Source organism: Amia ocellicauda, chromosome 2 (assembly GCF_036373705.1).
Source record: "Amia ocellicauda isolate fAmiCal2 chromosome 2, fAmiCal2.hap1, whole genome shotgun sequence".
NCBI classification, from domain to species: domain Eukaryota; kingdom Metazoa; phylum Chordata; class Actinopteri; order Amiiformes; family Amiidae; genus Amia; species Amia ocellicauda.
The window spans coordinates 18214793-18232138 of record NC_089851.1 but is presented as its reverse complement, the minus strand read 5'-3'; the positions used below and the strand labels follow the sequence as shown (position 1 = coordinate 18232138).

General features: G+C 35.0%; 1 protein-coding gene across 3 annotated transcripts; it reads left to right on the top strand.

The window, feature by feature from the left end:
• The first annotated feature begins 4 nt into the window (after nt 1–4).
• tmem68 (transmembrane protein 68) lies at nt 5–16967 on the top strand. 3 transcript variants are annotated; one of them, XM_066719842.1, is made up of 7 exons: nt 5–81; nt 2775–3179; nt 6543–6710; nt 8849–9042; nt 11823–11883; nt 12144–12283; nt 14263–16967. In XM_066719842.1, the coding sequence occupies exons 2-7, from the start codon at nt 2852–2854 to the stop codon at nt 14365–14367; spliced, it is 996 nt and encodes a 331-aa protein (XP_066575939.1). In that variant the 5' UTR covers nt 5–81; nt 2775–2851; the 3' UTR covers nt 14368–16967. The 3 variants fall into 3 exon arrangements, with proteins under 3 accessions (XP_066575939.1, XP_066575930.1, XP_066575947.1); XM_066719833.1 differs by having other exon boundaries at nt 33–132; XM_066719850.1 differs by lacking the exon at nt 6543–6710 and having other exon boundaries at nt 33–132.
• Nucleotides 16968–17346: the final 379 nt, after the last annotated feature.

Here is a 17346-nt window from a genome sequence, read left to right as displayed (position 1 = left end):
GGCCGGACCCGGAAGTTCCAGAAACCCGATATTGCAGGTTCCAGGTGTCAGTGCAAGGGGATGAATTTCGACTTCACTGAGGTTTGGCTTCAGTTGGGATTTTTCAAGTATTTGCAATGTGATGATCCTAAGGTATTACACGCTTAATCGCGATTCAAATGTATGTTATTCGAGGAGTACACGATCGTTACTTTGATCGTTGTCACATCATTTAGGCTCTGGTGCTTGTTGTTGTGGGTCGTCCTTCGCTGTCTTCTCCATGTTGTCGGATCGGCTCGGACGCTTCATTATTTATAGCTACATGAGATATTCAATCCTTTTTATTTTACACACGCATTAGTTGTTTGGGTATAGCACAGCAATTAGTGTCTGTCTACCATTAATTGAAACGTGATTGGGGAAGGTGGTTCATTGAGTAACATGAAAAAAAAAGTAATATTATAATTCCATACTGTACTATCATGTAACGCTTCTAACATATGTTTAATGAATTCAGTACAGCCAGTATATAGGTCACTTTATTGCAAGTAAAAGTTGTCAATCCTAGTTTTATTTTGTGTGTGTTTTGTCGGGTCCATTAGTGTGTAATGTAAGTCTGTAATGAGATCAGCTGATTGCAACCTGTTCTTGTCCGGACTTTTTCCAGGACCTTTATACAAACCGTATGTACTTATTTTCTGATGTTGAGAAACTGATAGAGGAACCCAGAAATTGTATTTCCCATCTGATTTAGCAAATCGGGCATACTGTGATTTCATACAAAGCAAGGTGGTTTCTTCTCTTGAATTTGAAGGCATTATATAAAAATACAATAAAGTCGTTTAACTGTTGAAATAAAATGTGGCATTCAAAGATGATGATGATAATAATATAATAATAGAAGCAAAAACAACAGTAAACTGTATTTGGCAGTATACCAGTTCAGTCTGTCGTGGTTAAAATATACACATGACCCACATGCCAAAGCTGTTAGTTTACTTCTTGTCCATGCCCATTTTAATCTAATATCACAGTTTACCTATCCCAATTTGTTGCTATAAAATATCCCACAGACATCCATCTTCTCATATTATATTATTATTCATAATAATATTATTATTAAATGTCCATATTACATTTAACTTGAGCATTCCTGCATGCTGACATGAAATGAAAAGGGTGAGCATTAGATCACTAATGGTCTACATATGTTATATCCCCATTATGTATCTCTTTCTTGGAGTTTTAATTACTCACTTAATTTGTTTAGAACGTTTAAAATAATGGTACACATTCTGTATCATTGGGTTTGTAATATGAGGTCCTTCCATGTTCAAGACACGTTTTTATTTTCTCCCCTTTTATTCAAAAGTTAATAGTTGCTGGCCTTGTTTTTTTATTTTTATCTTCAAGTACTTTTACTAATGTGTCTGGCACAACAATGAAGATAAAGCATAGATAAAGGGACAACAGAGAGCTAGTGTAGTGTAACTAGTGTACTTATAAGTATTTTGTTATAACTTTACTGAGTTATCAATGGGAATTTATTTTCAATTATTTTCAGTGTATTTTTGTTTAAGAATTCTGTGGTAGGACTAAGATTCCTACTGTTTTTATTTGTAGCTGAGTTGGTTCTTCAGGATAATTTAATAAGTAGGCCTATATTTTATTAAAGCTTTCAAGATAATGCAAACTGAGCAAAGTGTGTGTAATTCAGTAATAATTTAGCATCAGAGTTCTGAGAGGACTGTTTTTGTTTATATATCGCGTATGTTACAAATGCTGTCTCTGAAAGTGCTTTTTATTTCCTTTCTTTTTCTTAAATCAATACAAATCCATATTTCCATTGTATAACATTTCATTTAAATGTGTTCAGAATGCTACCCCGTTTTCTGTATTAAGTTATTTCCTGACACTGTTTTTGTTTATTAGGATAATTGTATCTGATTTAAAGCTTAACCTTCATTAACAGAGTAAAAGACCAAACAGCAAAGATAGCCTAACCAGTTTTATATAAACCGAGGTATATCTCTTTTCTTTTCCCAAGCATGCCTCACAGTATTCCGTCTTCTGTTAAACATTAACAATTGAGGGGTGGTAGCTAACTGTAGCCTTAAATTGCTAGGTTTTTGATCAACCTAAGCAGTGTGATGAACTGCATTTTTTTCTCTGTGTGTCTGTGTAAACAAGGTCACTGTCTCACTGTGCTACGGTACTGTGCTATAGATCAACCCTGATACCTAGAAGAACAGGGTCTGATAAGAACCAGTTTTCTCCAGCAATTTGGGCTTGATACATCGTACAAACCCCCTTATATTAAACATTACATATGCCTTAATTCTCCCCGGTTTAACCATATATGGGTTTTCCTAATGAGTTGTTGGGCAGAAACTGAACTTGCACTCATCACGGGACAGACATGTGGGTCTTGTTATCTTTCTCTCCTGTCTGGTCTGTATAAAAGTGCCCGTAGTTTGTAACTTCTCTAAGACTGTTCTTGAGATCGCCTCTTGAACCTCTTCCTTGCAGCTGCTTGTAATAAAAACCTTTGATTGGAAATATCTCTCCAGATTTCTACGACTCTTTACAGTGTATAGTATGTTTTACTTTTATAAAAAGAAGGTAAGTTTCAGCTATCCACTCATATAGTCCTGGGGTAACAGCTTTCAAAAAAGCGGTACTGAGTGGAAAAGTAGTTGCCTAAATAGCTGAGAAAGATAATTGATTAAACAGTCTAAGGTCTTTTCTTATTATTGTTACCTTTATGATTCTTTGTTCTTTCATTTCAATCTTAGAACCCCCCTGTTGGCAGAAGCAATGCCATTAAAACCTCGATGACTGCCTGTGGGAGACCCTGACACTCGGGAACAGGATGCCAAGTGGCAATGACTCCTGCATGAGGGGGCAGGAATCAGTGGGCTATTTCTCCTGCTTGATTGGCCTGTGGGAGGAGTGGATTGGACTGGGAAACCTGGAAGATTACCTCAACTACCTGGATTATCTGGTGTGGGTTTTTACCCCTCTGGTGATTGTCTTCATCCTTCCCCTCTTCATCCTGCTCTTTCTCTACCTCTCTATCCTCTTCCTCCATGTCTACAAGCGCAAAAATGAACTCAAGGAGGCTTATTCCAACAACCCGTGGGATGGTGCAAGGAAAACTCTGGCAACCTTGTGGGATGGGCATGCAACAATATGGCATGGTAACTGCTTTCACTTGTTTATTTGATTTTAACTCTTAGTGTATGTGTATTAGCCTGGCACTCGCCACAGAATTTCTAAGTGCTTTTCAGATTTTATTAGCTTTGTTTGGGATGTCAATATATTTATTGCTAAACCTCTTCTTTCAACATACATTACATAATTCAGCTTTTTTTCATTCATTTTTTATGTATGTGTGTTTGCAAGTTTAAATTGACTTTGGTATAAAATAAACCGTGTTCGTTGCTGTGGGCATGCGCATGTGTGTGGAAGAAACTGATCAGCGGCTTATAGAGCTTTGCAAACAAAGGGTAACATTTCCTCTCTGCAATATAAAATTAAGAATAGATTTGAATAAAACCATTTTCAGTAGCATTGCAGCCACGTCTATGTCAAACGTGTTTGACTTGAAGTCGCCTGGTCCTCCGGGGGCTGTTATGGGCTATATGAGTAAAGCAGAGAGTTCGCTCTATGGGGGTGTGCTGACCAAGCACACTTGTCAGATTCAAGGTCATTTTGATTTGAACCGAGGCCTATTTTTGTGGGACACCATACATTATCTATTGATGTCAACTGATAGCAGTTTTCATTCAAGAGAGATTAATAGAATTTTAATGTTGCTGATCTTGAAAGTTTTAATAGATGTCTGCACGGTTTCCTTTCTTCTTTCCCTTTCCCTTTCCCTTGTTTTATTTATCAGTTCTGAACATGACCGTTAATTTAATTAACTGTGAAACTCTGAACACTGTGTTCCCAGTGATACGCATAGCTCTTAAGCATTTAAACATTCATGTTTGATGTAGTAAGTAGTGTAGAGAGAGATTTGTGTCTTTTGTTTAGGTTTTTTGAATGTATCAAATTGGAGATGAGTGTGGAAACATTTGTATATTTGAGTAGCCATAAGTTAATGCCTGAAAGGACTAATCTGTAACCACCTGGAAAGAAACAATACAGCCGATATGCAGATGTACCACTTAGCATGCAACCACTGTGCCTAGGGCTACATGTTAAAATAGGCTTCTGCTTAATGATTGCAAAGGCTTACCTTTGCTGCGAGATACTCCAGTTTTCTCAGGAAGCGTGATACTATTTCAAGAACGAGTTCAACCTTAAGAGACATGTTCTGTATCTGTGTTGTTCACAAATGTAGGGAACCGTTTTTAAAGCTGCCTTCAGCATGGAAACAAAACAACATTTATTAAGGTATATATCTTTTCAAGAGTTTGCTTAAGGTTTTTAAAGGCTTCAATTTTGCATGAATAATAATGTAAGAGGTTTTTTAGCATCACTTTTTGGTCCTGAGTGTCACTCATCGTTGGAAGATTTGTTAGAAGCAACACTAGCACAACGGGGTTCCACAAGCAAGAGAGCAGCATGTTCACAATGCTGTGTGATCAAATATGTTGTGACCCAGATAGGAAATTTCAGAAAAATAAGAACTGCTCAGTAATTGGTAATGCTTTGCCGTTATGATATTGTGAACACTATGATTAATATTTTAAAAATATTTACTGACTTTATTTTAATCCCTCTCTTATAAATGAGGCTATAGGCCTAAATGATATGCTGCTGAACTACTACACTTGTAGTTAATTTTGTTTTAATAGCAGAATTAACAGATGAAAGAGCATTATGTTTTAAACCAGAGACGTTAGGACATTTAAACAACTTAATAGTTCAATGACAGAATTGATATGGGCTGCTTATTATTACAAGTGTTTCTCCCTTAGAAGGGAAAGGCAGTGAAAATAATTAAACCTTGGGATTAAAAGGCTCCACAGATTCGTCAGAAAAGTTTATTCTTCTCAATCAATCTACTTGTTGTGCAAAGAACTGTCACACAGCTATGTAGCCATGGTTGGTAGCAAAATAAAATGACAGTGAAGAAAGACTTTGCTTTGGAGGCACGGTATCATTAAAATTCCAGCTGTCTTTACTGCTACAGACAATTCTGCTTTAACTTTAGGGGTGGAAATAAGAACTTATAGGTTTGCATATGATACAGGTTTGGGTATGTTATGCGTGTAACCTTTTGGTGAGTAAATACAGACATATGAAGTCCTATTTATATTAATATATATATATATATAATATATATATATATATATATATATATATATATATATATATATATATATTTGGATGGAAATAACTCACTGAACAGCAGTCAGTATCTCTTAGAACTTGAAGTGAACAAGACTGATGTTCAGTGATTCTTATTTCCATCCCTATAAACCACATTCATGTCATTAACAGATAACCACTTCCAGAAAGAACTCTTATGTAATGTCTGTAATGTGTGAAGCTCTTATGGTAGACTTGTGACTGCGATACTGCTGCACTTTATCACAACTTGATGTCCTCCATAATGTGCAGCTTTAATTAGACATTTCCAAAGAGGATAATACAGTACATTGATGGCACAAAATCATCATGGATGTGAAGCCTTCTCTGAGGACATCTATTTTATAGGCTGATGTTAGATATAACACACCACTGCAAAATCTGCTTCTCTCTCTCTCTCTCTCTCTCTCTCTCTCTCTCTCTCTCTCTCACATATATATTTTGTTACCTTGTTAAAATTGTAATATTTCAAATGATGGCTTGCTTTGGACTTTGGGCAGTTGAGGAGTTCACTATAAATGTTGTGCTTGACAAATTTATGAGATGTGGTTCTTGCTTCAATTAACCATTTACAATAGCTGCATGATGTACAGGTGGTTCGTAGTGTAACAGTGTGTATTTATTTTTAATCTTACAATATTCAGAATGTTCTCCACTGTATGATAGTGTAAAATATTTTTGTTATTTTGTAATTCATTTCTGAGTGGAAAGTTTTTCACTTCTTGTGTGTGCTTACTTATAATTTACCATCTTGTGAAATGCCTTCAGGTTCACAAACAAATAGGTCATGGATATAGGGGTTCTAAATTCATAAATTAATATTATTAATACATTAATAAATACTATATAATAAATAAAGTCCAAGTGCTGTTACGATCACCTTCTCTTCAGAATATCATATTGCCATTAGGAGAAACAGTTCAGCCAGTTGAGTCATATTATCCCAAAAGCAGGTGAGTCTGTTTTTTTGTTTCTTTTTCTAAATGCAGGTTTAAGGCCTTGCTCTGATATGTGGAATCTGAATCCCTGCACTTCTATGAACCTGAAGATTGGTTGAGACTGAAAGCGTATTGTCATATTGGATTTAATAGGTTCTGTTTCAGCCTCATTGAAATTGAAACTTGCTGTTTCACACATTGCTACTGTCCTGTAGTGTTTTGCAGTGTAAGCTGAATAGGTCTAGGTAGAGTTTTTTTACAAGTAAGGGGTTTTAAACTGTCATCCTCCTTTTCTCTTGACAGGTTATGAAATCCATGGTTTGGAAAAGATCCCAGACAAAGGACCAGCCCTTATTGTTTATTATCATGGAGCCATTCCGATAGACTATTATTACTTTTTAGCTAACGTCATTATTCACAAGGGGAGGACGTGCCACTCTGTTGCGGATCATTTTCTCTTTAAGTTACCAGGTATATCAATTTATTCTTTTGTAACCGTTCAAAGGAATGTTAAGCATTCATTTCTGTCAAGAGCATCTTAATGAAAGGGCTCAGGGAAAAAAGTCAGGATAGAATGAATAATATATTGAAAGGCAGTTGCTTTAGAAGAGGACCCCCTGAGAGCTTAGATCAACGTATGGACCTAAAAGATGATCCGAGATTGCAAGAAGCAGTTTTGTGGTGACACCGCTGGATTAGGTGTCATCGAAGACTGAGAGATCTGCTCTCCTAGGAATGAGAGGAACAGGATTTTGGAAGTTTTCTATGAAGTGCCAGACCATGACATTGACAGATATTTAGTATGTGGCAGCTTTTGATTTTGTTATATGATTATAGTTTCCTGTGATGTGATGACAGACTGTACTGATTTAAGGAATGAGATGTTGTGGTGCATGACTCAAACAAGTGCTTTGATTTAGAAACAACACCCTGTTTAATTTGCATGCAGTACACTCCTTTAAGGGATGTGAACAGTGATTAACGTTCTCTGACTTGCTTGATTGGTAATTAGTTTCAAATCACCGATATGATAGAGAAGTCAGTCACAGTAATTCAACACTAGAAGAATATCTAGAATATAGCAATAGTTATAAATGCAAAACAACTGTCAAAGTGTGTAACTGTTTAATTTCATTATATACACACTATGATATATTAGTATTTTCTAACTAAATGTTTTATTATTAGTATTATTATTATAAAAACGGAATTATGAAAAACGTCATAATTTATTCTGTTTAATAGCATCTTGGCGTTCTTAGAAAGATCATCACCTAGTGGTTAAGTGACCTTTGCGAAATTTAGTCAGATGCTCACACTGTTGCTGTGACAGTCCTGAGTGAGATTTTAAGAGTCATCCGTCCTCCCAGAAAGCACATCTTTGTTCCACTTTATTTTCCGTGATATTAAATATGAATCTGACACCCGGATAGAAAAACATTCTGCTGTTCTTCTACACAAACAAAATGCACTGTGATGACAACCTCATACTACTGGATTTGTGTCCAGAAAAACAACCTCTTTCCTGACAGCTCTCAATGCAGCACTATAGCACTGCAGTTGTGTCAACTTAACCTTAGCATTGTCCTACAATAAACAAGAACAATCACATTCTGGAGATGTGGCATAATCAGCACAGTGTGTTTTGTGTTCAATTCACTGTTGTTTTTTGCCCTGTTTTATATTTCCCAGTTGATATGTGACCTGAGTTATATGAATGAAAATGTCAAAATAGGTTTTATTATGTTTTGGGATGATGCCCGGCTCAGTAGATGGCAAGTACTCGTCAACACCACAGGTTTCTATAACACTTTCATCGTTAACCTGCTGGTATAGTGGCATTGCATAGATCCTCAAGGGGTCAGTCGTGGCAGCATCAGTAATTAATAATGGAGCAGTGCTTCTGTTTCAGCCTTTAGTGGAGTTTAGTGGAAAACTTTGTTGTAGTTGAACATTGTATTCCTTGCCAGTTGAGCCTGCTGTAAAGTATGAACTCCTCAAGAACAATTTGTTAACTTCATTAACTTCATTAATCTTGAAATAAGCATGAAACAGTTCTTGTAACACATGATCATAAAATGTGCATACACAGAATAGATTCTAAAGATCTGTTCATGAATGATCACAAACTGAGGCAAGGGTTTCATGTGTTTTATTTTAGTTTTTATATATATATATATATATATATATATATATATATATATAAAACACAAAAAAAACATGTATGTTGCTGCAATTTATATACATTTCTGAATGTTTGTTTCTGAAGGGGTTGCTACTTTTCTATAAATCAAACTGCTCTTTGAAGATTCAAGGTGGATGATGTGATTAATGTTCTCCGGTAGTTCACAAACTGTTCCTGAATTTACTATGTGAGCTTAATACTTTATAAACTAACTATGACATTCTGACATCATGGGACACTTTTCAGTGAGGAATTTATTGCCAAACCTAATTTGACATTCTGTTCTCACTCCTATTCTTGGGTATTGCCCTAAAGTAAGATTGCATTGACTTCTGAAAGGCAAAAATTAAAATAAATTTAGTAAATTAATAATGCTTGGCTTGATTGTTCACTTCTGATATTGGCTGTGTGCCCTCCCTGCCAGGCTTCAAGCTGCTCCTGGAGGTGTTCAGTGTCATGCATGGCCCCCAGAAGGAGTGTGTCAATGCTCTGAAGAATGGACACCTTCTCGGTATCTCACCCGGTGGGGTCCGGGAGGCGCTCTTCAGCGATGAGTCGTATGTCCTGTTGTGGGGGAATCGAAAGGGATTCGCCCAAGTGGCCATTGATGCAAAAGTGGTACGTGGTTTTACTGCTGAGCCTTCTGTCACACAGTTGAGGTTTACAGAGTTATTTTGCTTGCTTCACTGAATACTGTCAGGTTTAGTACAATATGTAGTTAAAATTATTACATTTCATGCAATTTACCCAATGCTTTACATGTTGTCCAGTGATTTAAAACTAAAGAGCAATATGTTTTATGGCTTATAAAATGAACAGAATGCTGCTATTATTCCTATTATATATTTATGTATGTTTGTAATTGTGTTGATCAATTGCTTTTCATCAATGTAATTAGAATTAAAGTGTTGTGGCAGACATTCCAAATGCTCTTAAATTACTGAGACGAAAGATGATCTCATAGGAAAACATCTGTTAGAACAATTACAGTAGAAGCTATTCTCTGCATATAAAATAACAGACAACATAAATGGACCCTCTATCTAGAGGTATACATGTATCTTAAATAACAAATAATGTGATATTTAGGTTATCGTGGATTGAAGTTCAGGAGAAAATGTTATTTAGTAAATATATACATATTTCTTTCTTTGTTTGTATTTGTTTTTAAACTACTCAATTGACTAGACATGGACATTTTTCAATGCAGATAATGTTGTCTAATCATACCAAGTCTTAAAGAGGGTTACACAGAAAGTCACTCCTTTCTCTATGGATAAATAGGAAAGACAAATAGGTACTTCATAGTGCATTAACATTATGCATTTTCCTGACAAACTAAACATGCCTGTAACCCTGGCCATCATGATAAGCATGAACTTCTTATCTGCTGATGCTGTCGCAAACTTTATCAGTCCATCTAGTAATATGCACACAGATACTGCATTGTTTCATCTATATCCTACCAGATACGCAAACACAAAACAAAACCATAAATGCAATGACAATTAAAAAGGAAAACTCAGGGTCCTTTCTGGTGGAAGATATCCTATTTCATATTAGTGCAGTGACACAAAATGGCAAAATGCCTGGGCTGTCTTTCTCCGAGGACAGGTTTTATCTCCCTCCTATGGCGTTGTTTCCATCTCAGTAGTCAATCTTTGTATTTTCTATTTGCTTAGATTTACACATACCCAGTGACCTAAAAAGTTTTGCAGCAAAAATGGCTGTGAGCTTCCTGGTATGTCATGTTTGCTGATCTGTGATCAAACACCATAACCAATGTATTGCGTGCAAAGGTTACTTTTGACATGATTTCTAAGCATACACTTTTCCTGGACATATTGAGTCAGGGAGCGATTGTGATATACTGCATATATGTGTCTTTAAGTTTAAAACAAAAACTGTCCATTAATGCAGAAAACAAATATCTGAAGTACGACCAGTAGCCTTACTGTGAAATTAGATTTAAGAAAAATACCCCAATGAATTGAGGACAGTGAGATTAGTTTTTAATATATTACAATTTTACATTGTAATTGATTTGCATACATGTATACATAGTTTGTCTGTGCCTGGGAGACAAACATGTTATAAAAGTTTATAATCTCTCATGATATGTGGCTCCTGAACATTTGCATCCCTCCTCCTACATTCTGTACAGATAAAAAGGTAAAAACATTGTAGGTGTTAATATCATTTAACCAACTTGCTAAAGATCATGGTTAAATTGAAAAGGACAAACACTTACTTTGGCCTTTAGGAAGCTTACAATTTATAGTTTAGTTTTGGGACTATTGAACTGAGTAATTGCCAGGTTTTTTAATATTAGGATGGTTTAAGGAATGTATTTTTTGTTAATTTTAAGGAGAACAGCATAAGTCACTCCAGTCGGCACAGGGGAATTTAGTGTTTCAAGTAGTAGGAGTGTGATAAGGAGCTGGTGAGATAATCAGGCTACAGGCAGGGGCCACTTGGATGACTGCAGCACACATTGACCCCTACACAGAGATAACGAGTGTCACTCCAACCTTAGTTGTGTACTTTTGTATAAGATCAGTACTGAGGAATTATATTCTTCAGCAAACACTTTTAGGGCAGAAGATAATTTTAACATGTTAAAGAATGGATATTTGTAATCCAGTTTTTCACTGTTACAGTTAAATCTAGCATGCTTACATCAACAAACATGTTATTGTAACTAATATAATGAATTAATTGAAGTGATGAAAGCAATTCTTACTGTTCATTAGGCACAGGTTATATCATGTGCATTATCATCCTGGTTATATATTTAAAATCCCATTTAAATGTATCAAAAATTCAGGTTGTAACATAACAAAATGTGAAAATGTCCAAGGGTGGTGAATATTTCCTATAGCCACTATGTGTGTGTGTGTGTATATGTATTTAAGCCACATAAATAAAGCCCATTGATTTCTTGTCCACATCAGCTGAGCAGTCGACATTGTTGTGCTGTGAGGAGGTGTACCCTTGCATGTGACCTATTCAGACAATGGTTCTTCTGATGTACCTGGGATGCCCCTAATCTCGGAGGTTCACTTGCATCTGAGTACGGATGAGTCCCATCAGAATCAAAGCCATGCTAGGATCAGGGAAATGTGTCAGAGGAACAGAATCATTTTAATCGTATTTAACGAATCATTGTTTTCATATTTAACTAAAAGCACTCGTTTAAGGATACTGGTGTGTGTTGCACAAATACACACTAATCTAATAAAAACTAAAATAACAAGCAGAATACCTCAACATATAAACAGGACCGGTTTTATCCAGTTTAAATTGCATGGGAAACTAACAGAAAAGTTCAACTGAATTCCTATATTTTCTTGCTTATATTGACCTTTTTAATGTATTGTTTTTTCTCCAAATTTTAGCCCATAATACCTATGTTTACACAAAATGTCAGAGAAGGATTCAGATCACTTGGAAGTATAAGTAAGTATCATATTATATATTTTTTTAACTTAAAGCAAAAGGATTTAAAGTAATATATACATTATTTTTAATTATTGCTATGGAGCTGAAATATACAATATGCAATGGGTGTGAAAAAACGTATCCAATTTTTTTTCAGAGTTTGGGGTTTGACTGTTATTTTCGGCCATTCAAAGTGTAATATGCACTTAATCATCATGTCTCAGTTATTATTTTATCACATTTATTGCTGTTCAATATCCTTTTCTTTTCATATTTAGGGTTATACCGATGGTTGTATGAAAAGTTTCGATTACCAATCGTACCCATATATGGAGGTTTTCCTGTGAAGTTTCGCACTTATTTGGGTGATCCCATTCCATACGATCCTAACTTAACGGCAGCTGAATTAGCAGATAAGGTAAGCATGCAACTTTTTGTCGTTTAACCTTTTCAATGCAGAATGACAGTTGTGTACAGAATCATAATGATACTTAATCAGAATATACTGATTATTTTATATAAATTCAACATGTTCTCATAAACCAAAAAAGAGAAACAACCAAACCCTGTGAAACCATAATATTTACAAATTTGAAAATCAAAATAAATATTAAATGTTGGCAAAATTGTTAACTTATTCCTGTATTAAACATGTTTCAAAAGGGGTAAGAAGCTACCTAATTTGGTACTCATTATTATTATTATTATTTATTTATTAGCAGACACCTTTGTCCTTTTTTCAAATAATAAAATGCATTATGTATCCACTTACTGCACCTGTACAAATATAAATGGAGTGATTCAGTTACATAAATTAGAGTTTTTTAAAGTAACCTTTTGCCTTTTCACTGCATTCCGGCTCAATGCAATGTGGTTCTGTTGTGCTGGCATTCATTTCACTCTATAAGCTTTTGGCAAGAGTTGAAAAATTATGTCCAAACAACCCAGAATCCTTTGAAGGATCCAGATGTGCTTGCATTGGAAGAAGTGATTTTGATCAAAAAATTGAAAGAGTGAAAGTTGGCCTAGAGCTATAAAACAATTAACATTTGTTAAGAGACTTGCCAATTAGATTGTGCCTTCAGATGAACACCTGTTACACTTCCTGCATCTTTTCTCGTTTCTCTTGCATTATGTTTTTTCATGCACCGTATTCGTCGAATGCCAAATTCATCAGCACTAATATTTATACCACCTGGGTAAATGTATTCCTTTCATTTTGCTCTCTCCATATGTTTTGTATATTTATTTAATTAAAGGAATTAGGAAATGAAAAATAGTTCATATTAGTTTAAAATATATATATATATATATATTTGCATGCTTGACTTTATGCTATGCTATACTTAAAATAATTAAAATATATTTAAATAATCCAGACAGAAAAATCCATGTTGTAGTGCCTTATTATTAAAGACAAAATGGATATACTTCCAACCTGAATAAAAATATATGGATGTGATACACAGATTGATTTTAATGCACACAAAAAGAATGAAGGAAACCGAATAACTGGAGTCAGAGTTATCCATTAAAGTTTAAAAGTGAGAGAATACCAACAAAGTGGGTTATTTAATCAGCTGAAATGCAATCTGATTATTAATATGATGCTGATAATTGGAAGTGATTTTCTCATCTCATACCGGTAGAATGCATAATTCGAATTGGGGATCTATTTTTGCAGAACTTTCAGTCTCTTACTTCTGCTATTCAGCTCTCACTTGAGCTGCTTATCTTTGAAGGGTAGTGTCTAGTATTCCCGTGATTTATGGAGGAAAATACAACCGTGTTTGGGTTGACTTACCACAAAAAGAGAACCCTTACTAATTGAACCTGTATTCTGTCTTACTGGCTTCAGTAGCTCAGTTCAAAAGAAGAAAGGAGAGTTTGACCAGCGGGTGAGATTTGAGGACATGGTAACATCCTCACTTACAACAGCAGACAAAGGTTACTAAGAAATGAAAACTGTTTTGCCCTTTTTTCACCTGATTGTATGATTCAAAATTACTAGCAAGAAAGGTTCCACTGTGTCACATTCTACAACATGACATGCCAGCTTGTTCAATATACTCTGAATTAATTGCATAAAGTAGTGCTTCCTTTTATTAGTTCTAAAATTAGGTGTCAACATTTCCATTTATGCCCTCTGGTCTACTCAGATGTGTTGCAGCGGTGTGGTGAATAAGAAGACCAGTCCTCAACAAGAGTTTTTATTTACAGACTGTCTTAGTAACAATGCACTGCTTTACCTTACAGTCCACTTGCAGAATTGAGAACTAAAAAGGTGCAGATATAATAGTCAAGCGATTGTAAAAACATTTAATGTCATTAACAAATGCAATATTCTCTGGCAGCAGAACAGAACATCGGTCTGTGATTCATACCTTTCAATTTCAGGTGCGGTATGCTGTGCAGTCTCTTATAGACCGTCACCAGAAGATCCCTGGCAACATCCTTCGTGCCCTATTAGAGCGATTTCACAGAAGACATAAAGAAGACTAAGGACTTTTTTTTTTTTTTTTTTAAATACTCTAAGATTATATATTTCCATGATATGAGTGTCTGGTGGCGAGTTTGTAGAATTGATGTGTGAACCTGTTCTTACTGTTACATACAAAAGTATTTATTGCTCCTGTGCAAATGTAAGATTTTATATATACATACAAGTACACATCCAACTGTGTTAGGAGTTACAGAACAACCTGTGTGTCAGTGTCTCATTTATAAATGTTAAAACAGTATGTTTTAAATTGGCTCTAATTACTATTACAGCAAGTGCACAATTGTGTGAACCGTATGTGTATGAGTCTTTTTAATCATTGTAAATTATACATAATCTAAAATATATTTCTAGTACATGTTATTTATATTGCTCTACTGAAGCAATCTAGGCACCTTGCTCAAGGGTACAACAGCAGTGGTCCCTACCTGGAGATTGAACCCTCAACCCTCTGCTCCAGAGTCCAGTCCTAACCACTACTCCACACTGCTGTCTACATACATATGTCTATTTTCTGACCTGTATTGAGTGGGCAACCAAATCTGGATTATCTTTCCTAGTTTAGTACATGCTACCATTGAAGGGATTTTTAAATGTGTACATTTTCTTCCTCCACGCAATCTATTTATTTTGTACAACACATATTTCTTAGTGAGCACAATCTCAAAGCGCGTTTTCAATTTTCGGTTAAAAAATAGCACAAGTACAAATTTAGGAGCCTCAGTGAGAAAGTACGCTTATTAACATTTTTTGTAATTTCATAGTTTTGAATAATGTGTTTTTAGTCCAATTTATACAGTGTATACAAGTCAAGTTTTATAGGTAATCGATTGACCTAATTTGAACCTTTTCTGTTTTACTATTCACTCTTCTGTATGATCTATGCAAAATCTGTACATTAAAGGTCAAAATCATGAATGAAGTGTTGAAGAAAGAGTCATTAAACAATACTTTGTATAATATATATTTTATATGGAGGAGAGGAGGATAGTTATCTTGCCTTTCTGTCCACGTTAAGTCCTGCATGCTGATTTCTGTTCTAGAAAGCAATACAAACCGCTCAAATATGGTGGCAGTTTCAGCATTATGTGGACTTGTTTTGTGTCTTTGAGACTGGAAACACGCCTAAAAAAACAACAGTGCACCTCCCACTTGACTGGAAGGATGCTCAGTAATTTTAAGTTTCTTGGCTTTTGATTTACATTTCAGTAAAACAATGATTCTCAACACACAACAAATTACACACAATTTCTAAAAGATGTAAAACATGTGACCTGAATCCAAGTTAAATGTAAAACATTGTGACCTGATTCCAAGTTAAATGTAAAACATGTGACCTGATTCCAAGTTAAATGTTATGAGTGGATCTAAAGGACATATTGGCTGGCAGGGAACCCACTGTTTTCATGTATTGACAAACTGCAAAAGATTCACAGGTATTGACAGCTATATCTGTATATATATTTGGTACTGTAATAAGTATCCCATATAGGGTTTTGCACTACTGTGACTTGGAGACAAAAAGGGTAATCAAAAATAATGAATGTGATGGTTAATGTTTCCGGTGTTATCCTATCCTCTATCCACTGTCATATGGGACAATAAACGAAATGCATTCAAAAGTTTTTTTTTTATTATGGCCATTCTGACAGCTCAGAACTGCTGACTCTGTAGGCAAAACTGCCCAGTGAAGTGATCCCATCTTGTTTTTATAGAGAATTACTGGTGCCATCAACTGAACCACAGCACCTCACCTGTATTCGTTAATTGGTTGGTTTCTTTCAAGCTCTCTGTATTGGGTAAAAAGTTAATAACCAAACAGACAACATATTCTACAATGTAAATACAACTTTGTTAAAACTATTAATGCCTTGGAGTACAGAGTCATCTCTATCTTTAAATCTATCAATCTGTCTACAGTCACCTCCAAAATGATTGGCACCCTTGATAAAGATTAGCAAAAAAGACGGTATAAACACAGGTAATGAGCTATATTGCATTGTCCAACATGTGGAATATATTGTCCTTTGTTAATTATTCAACAGAATCAATCACAATTATTGGCATCCTTGTTTTCTGTACTTTGTGTGCCCTCCCCTTTTCTATCATTTATAATTCAGAACACAGTGGAAGGGATCTTAGACCATTCCTCCATTCAGAACCTTTCCAGATTCAATGGCCACTGAGGAACATTTGATTTGATTCTCTCCCTAACCCTTTGGTCAAAGACTTGGATGTGTGTTTTGGATCATTAATCCTGCTGGAAAGTCAACAGGTGTTGAGGTCTATCATGCTTTGTAACACTTCTCATTGCACAAGGAAAGTTTTTCTCGCATATATATGCTTATATTGCTGTATTTTTCCAATGTAAAATCGGCCTTTAGTTTGGAATGTGAATACTTTATCTATGACTGTATAAGGATCTCCAACTAGGCTGAAAGATAAGATTTATAACATTTATAAAACTGCTTGAAATGCACATTCTTTAAATCAATACAATATTATATGTTTCTCTAAAAAATATTATTCAAGAGTCCATATGAAGTGTATATTTAATAAAAATTGACTGTAGACTGAATTAAAATGTTGATTTTATAAAGTATGATCTGTAGTAAAATGTTATTTTTTTTAATAATGTGTATAATTTCATATTAGTATTTGAAAAACTGTATAAATTAAAATATTTTTTAAAATCACACATTCATGGTTATGCATATAGTTATTCACAGAAGTGTGATGCTAGTTACAACATATTTTAAAGTAATTAAAAATATCAAATATCATTAGAATATTTTAAGCACCCTCAAAGATATACTGCAGTCTCATGCAATCAGTTCTTTATTTAGTACTGAGTGAAATACTAACACAGCATCTTAACAGAGCTTCACATTTCAGCACCTCCACAATGATAAAAAGCATGCAGCCAAGTCAATGACAGCATCTATAAAGGAAGACAAGTGTTGGCATGGTCAGCACAATAA